We start from the raw sequence: 5,162 nt of genomic DNA on the forward strand, positions 1-5,162 counted from the left end.
AGGTCTCAGCCTCCTCCACGGAGCGCGTTGCCCCGGGCAGGTGCCCGTTGCACTGTGTGTGCGTGGATGGGTCCCGCCGGCCTGAGCGCCACTTAGGTGTCCCTACTTGTCTTCTTTCCTAAGGGCTCACCCTAGGTAGGACCTTTAAGACACAGACACCCCGAAGGCTCTTTCACAGATTAGGTAATCCTCATGCTTTTTTGTTTGCTTGTTTTTTAACTACGTGGTGAATTTTTATTTATTTTTTTTTACCATTCTTCCCCCCAAACTGCTGTTCGCTTCTCCCAAAGTTTTAAACATTAGGATGGACTGTTTGCAGTTCTTAACTTAAAATTGTTCATCTGCATTATTAACCGGTTAATAATTAGCATTTTTAACCAGTGAATGGTTAATTCCGCATTATTAACCGGTCAATAGTTAATCAAAGAAAACACGATAATTTAAAGAGAAACAAACATCAAAGTTCTTTATTCAAAGTAATGTCCCTCGCTAGCTACACATTTCCCCCATCTTTCAGGTCATTTGTGGAGACCGTCCCAGTAGAACTTTTCTGGTTTTGAGGCAGACCATTCAGCAGAGACCTTTTGCACTTCCTCGTACATTTTTGAAGGGCTGCTCAGAAAGTGCGTGTGCCATCGCTCAGAACAAGTGGTCATCTGGAGGAGCAATACAACAAAATAGCATACATATCAAATCGCATCTATATCAACATATGTGGAACTCCATCAATTGAAAAAAATCCCCATTGTTAACTGGTATACCTAGTATTTGAGCCCGGCCACCGTGACTCAGTGGTAGAGTGTTGACCTATGAACCAAGAGGTCACGGTTCAATTCCTGGTCAGGGCACATGCCCTACTTTCGGGCTTGATCCCCAGTGTGGGGCGTGCAGGAGGCAGGCAATCAATGATTCCCTCTCATCATTGATGTTTCTATCTCTTTCTCTCCCCCTTCCTCTCTGAAATCAATACAAAATATTTTTAAAAAATAACATTGGTTTGGGATGATGCATTAGGAGGAATTTTGTAAAGGTTAATTTAGAAAAATGATGTGACCGCAAGACTTCTCTGTCTAAGGCAGTGGTTCTCAACCTTCCTAATGCCGCGACCCTTTAATACAGTTCCTCATGTTGTGGTGACCCCCCAACCATTAAATTATTTTCGTTGCTACTTCATAACTGTAATGTTGCTACTGTTATGAATCGTCATGTAAATATCTGATATGCAGGACGTATTTGCATTGTTACAAATTGAACATAATTAAAGCATAGTGATTAATCACAAAAACAGTATGTAATTATAGATGTGTTTTCCGATGATCTTAGGCAACCCCTGTGAAAGGGTCGTTCGACCCCCAAAGGGTCACGACCCACAGGTTGAGAACCGCTGGAGGTATTTGGAAAAAAGCATATCCATTCAACAAATGCTTAGTCTTTTGCTGGATGCAGTGTCCTTGCTCCCAAAGTACCTACCCACAGTCTGTCTAAATGAAACAGACTTGGGGCAAGTAGAGGCCAAAGACATATTGTGAGCTTGCTTTGCAATTTTGCCTGGGGCTGGTTCATCCCAGATAACCCCTCTAAGCTCATCTTGTCTGTGCTTGTTTTCTTATTTATGAAATGATGACCTCATAGGGTTTTTTTAAAAATGAAGATTCAATTAGTAAAAAAGCCAGAACAGTGCCCGATTCCTAGTAAACACTCCTTGAATTTTATTTTTTTAAATATATATTTTTATTGATTTCAAAGAGGAAGGGAGAGGGAGAGAGAAAAAAACATCAATGATGAGAGAAGATCATTGATCGGCTGCCTCCTGCACACCCCCCATTGGGAATGGAGCCTGTAACCTGGGCATGTACCCTAAACTCAGAATCGTGACCTGGTTCATAGGTTGATGCGCAACCACTGAGCCACGCCAGCCGGACAGCATTCCCTGAATTTTAGAGAGAATGGTAGACGTGTGGCGGCAGATGCCTTTGCTAGAGCTGCTTTGGGAGGGCATGCTGGGAGTGTGTGTGATGATTGTTCTCGGTAGATCTGTGATGAACTCATATGGTTTCCCCATTTTCAAGATTTCTGCCTACTTGCGATAGATGTCATCTGAGAAGAATTTGATTTAGCCCAAGCTTCATGGTGGGGTGAAATAACAAGTATCTCTATTCCATTTAGAATTGGAGGACCTTTAGGAAACATGCCTATTGTGGAAAATAGGGCTCTACACAGAAATTCCTGTATTCCACCCTAACCGGTTTGGCTCAGTGGATAGAGCGTCGGCCTTTAGACTGAAGAGTCCCAGGTTCGATTCCAGACAAGAGCATGTACCTTGGTTGCGGGCACATCCCCAGTAGGGAGTGTGCAGGAGGCAGCTGATCAATGTTTCTCTCTTATCGATGTTTCTAACTCTTTATCCTTCTCTCCCTTCCTCTCTGTAAAAAAAATCAAAATATGTATTTAAAAAAAATTCCTGTATTCCTATCATTGTTACAATGGCATGCCCTTCAGTTATCTTATTAGAAAAGTCTGTCCCCAGATTTCCTTTTTATTATTTTAACTGGCCCTTTGGAAAAAAGGTCAACAGGTTTTTGTTGTCTTTTGATTGAATACCTAGATCCTGTGGCATATAAAAACACGGCACTTACTGTAGCAAAGGTCATTTATTTTTGGACACACTCTGGATCGTGTCCCACCATTGGAGAAGGAGATGAAATGGATCCCTCCTCAGAGCTATTTATAAGCCCGTCGCTCTCCAGCTTTGAAACTGGTGACAGGAACAGGGACAGAGTAATCTTTCCCTTCTGTCTTCCTTCTAAGGACACATTTTAAAAATATGATCCCGCCCATTAGACCTCATGACAGTAAAAAAGGAGCCATGCACATGGCTTGTCACTTGATTGTTTTTTTTTCTTCTAGAAACGTTGCTTCCCCACCTTCATTCTTTAGAGTAAATTAGTAAGCGATACAAGGTTTGCTGGCTATGGAATTTATTGGTGTTAATAAGGGTGCTGGTACTTTCTCAGCTTCATCTCCCAAACCTACACTCTAAATATTCAGGTAGGACTCCACCTTTGAAAGCATATTCTTACTGTTGTTAGTTGCTATTGAGAGCTTACTATTTGCCTGGCACCACACCAGTACCTCTATGCACATTCTCTCATTTAATTTACAACTCCATGAGAGGTAGTCTTATGCCCATTCATAGTTAGGGAAACTGAGGTTCAAGGAGTTAAATAACTTTTATTGTTAATCCTCACCCAAGGATATTTTTTCCATTGCTTTTTAGGGAGAGTGGAAGAGAGAGGGAAAGAAACATCGATGTGAGAGAAACACATCGGTGGGTTGCCTCCTGCACGAGCCCCGACCCAGGCCCGGGAGGAGCCTGCAACGTGCCCTGGACTGAAATTGAATCCCGGACCCTTTGGTTGCGGGCAGACGCTCTATCCACTGAGCCACACTGGCCAGGGCTTAAATAGCTTTTATATGTAATGTGATATATGTAATGTGATAGAGGCAGGATTCTGATGGTGGCCTCCCTGACTCTGCCTGCCCCCTCTGCTGTAGTTTATGCCACAGTGTCTTTCCAAACCGATGCGCGTTATAAACATCTCGTTTGTTTCAAAGAATTTATATATTCACATGAGCATGAGCACATACCTGTGTGTGGACAGTGGGCTTGTAGGAGCTTTAGAATTTATTTCTTCTTTCTGCTTACTTGTATTTCCTACAAACATTTATGTTATGTTGGAATAACGTTTTTATGTTCCTTATTACACGTCGTCACTGGTACCTGTGTGTGGAAGACACCAAAGTGTTAGTAGTCGTTATCTCTGGACAGTGGGCTTGTAGGAGCTTTAGAATTCATTTCTTCTTTGTACTTGCTTGTATTTTCTACAAACATTTATGTTATGTTGTAATAACGTTTTTATGTTCCTTATTACACGTCGTCACTGAGACGGGGCATTTCTGATTGATTGTTGCTTGTTTCTAGAGCCACTGGCCCCATTTCCTCAGGGGAAACACGGTCACTATGACGTGGTGGTTGGTGTGTTGTCCGCCCGCAATAACCATGAGCTTCGAAGTGTGATCAGGAGCACCTGGCTGAAACATTCACTCCAGCACCCCGCGCTCGGCCCCCGGTGGGTTCTTCTGAGCTGGCACCTGCCTGACTTAGGGACTAAGGTGCAGCCTCTTTTCCGGGAGAGATGGCAGTTGTGTTTCGCTTTTCCTCCATATAGTGGAGCCCCAAAGTCAATTTAACCCAGGTGTTAAGCCAAAAGGTAGTTGGGGAGAATATAGTCATTGGTTAACATGCCTACTATTTATAGATGCCTAGTTTGTTTTGTTTTTATTTTTTTTGCTTTGGTTTAGAATAGCAATTCTTTTTAAAAAAAATATATTTTTTTATTGATTTCAGAGAGGAAAGGAGAGGAAGAGAGAGATAGAAACTCAGTGATGAGCCCTGGCCAGTTTGGCTCAGTAGATAGCTGTGTCAACCTGCTGACTGAAGGGTCCAGGGTTCGATTCCGGTCAAGGGCACATGCCCGGGTTGTGGGCTTGATCCCCAGTGGGGGGTGTGCAGGAGGCAGCTGATCATCAGTGATTTCACATCATTAATGTTTCTCTCTCTTTCTCTCCCCCTCTCCCTTCCTCTCTGAAATCAATAAAAATACATTTAAAAAAAAGAAAAGTATGTACCTATATAATTAAAAAAAAAAAAACACCAGAAAAACTCGATGAGGTTGCTGGTTATGTTGGTAGCAGACATTTCAGAGGAAGCGGTGGATATTGAAGCTAAAATTCCCGTTTTATAAAATGAGCAGGAAATGAGAAACTCGAGGCTGCCGTGGTAGTTAATTCCTGTGTAGAATTTCACTGTAAAGGAAAGGGTGTGGACAGGAGGGACAGGAGGCAGATAGGAGTGATGTCAGGACGTCCTCATATTTATAACGTATAGGGAAGGATGGAGCCAGCGGTTACAGGTAACCATGGTTACAGGTAATGGGTGAAGCAAGGTTGAGGACGACCCTCGGGTAGGAAGGCCAAGCTGCGGCCACGGGAACACCCTCTGAAGTGGAAGAAAGCACGCGGAGAAGACATGGGGCTGGGTGTCGGGTGCAGGGGGGGAGTTGACTGTAGGTGCGCTCACCCTGGCTTCACTGGGGGGCTGG

General features: G+C 43.4%; 1 protein-coding gene across 1 annotated transcript in view; it reads left to right on the top strand.

The window, feature by feature from the left end:
- Positions 1-3,945: 3,945 nt before the first annotated feature.
- Positions 3,946-5,162, top strand: part of B3GALNT2 (beta-1,3-N-acetylgalactosaminyltransferase 2) — a gene marked incomplete at its 5' end in the record, with an annotated part of 22,934 nt that continues 21,717 nt past the window's right edge. The window contains one exon of the mRNA XM_014529292.1: positions 3,946-4,130. Within this exon, the coding sequence (XP_014384778.1) occupies positions 3,946-4,130 (185 nt within the window). The remainder of the gene's footprint in view (positions 4,131-5,162) is intronic.

This window comes from Myotis brandtii, unplaced genomic scaffold (genome assembly GCF_000412655.1).
Source record: "Myotis brandtii unplaced genomic scaffold, ASM41265v1 scaffold679, whole genome shotgun sequence".
In the NCBI taxonomy this organism is placed as follows: Eukaryota; Metazoa; Chordata; class Mammalia; order Chiroptera; family Vespertilionidae; genus Myotis; species Myotis brandtii.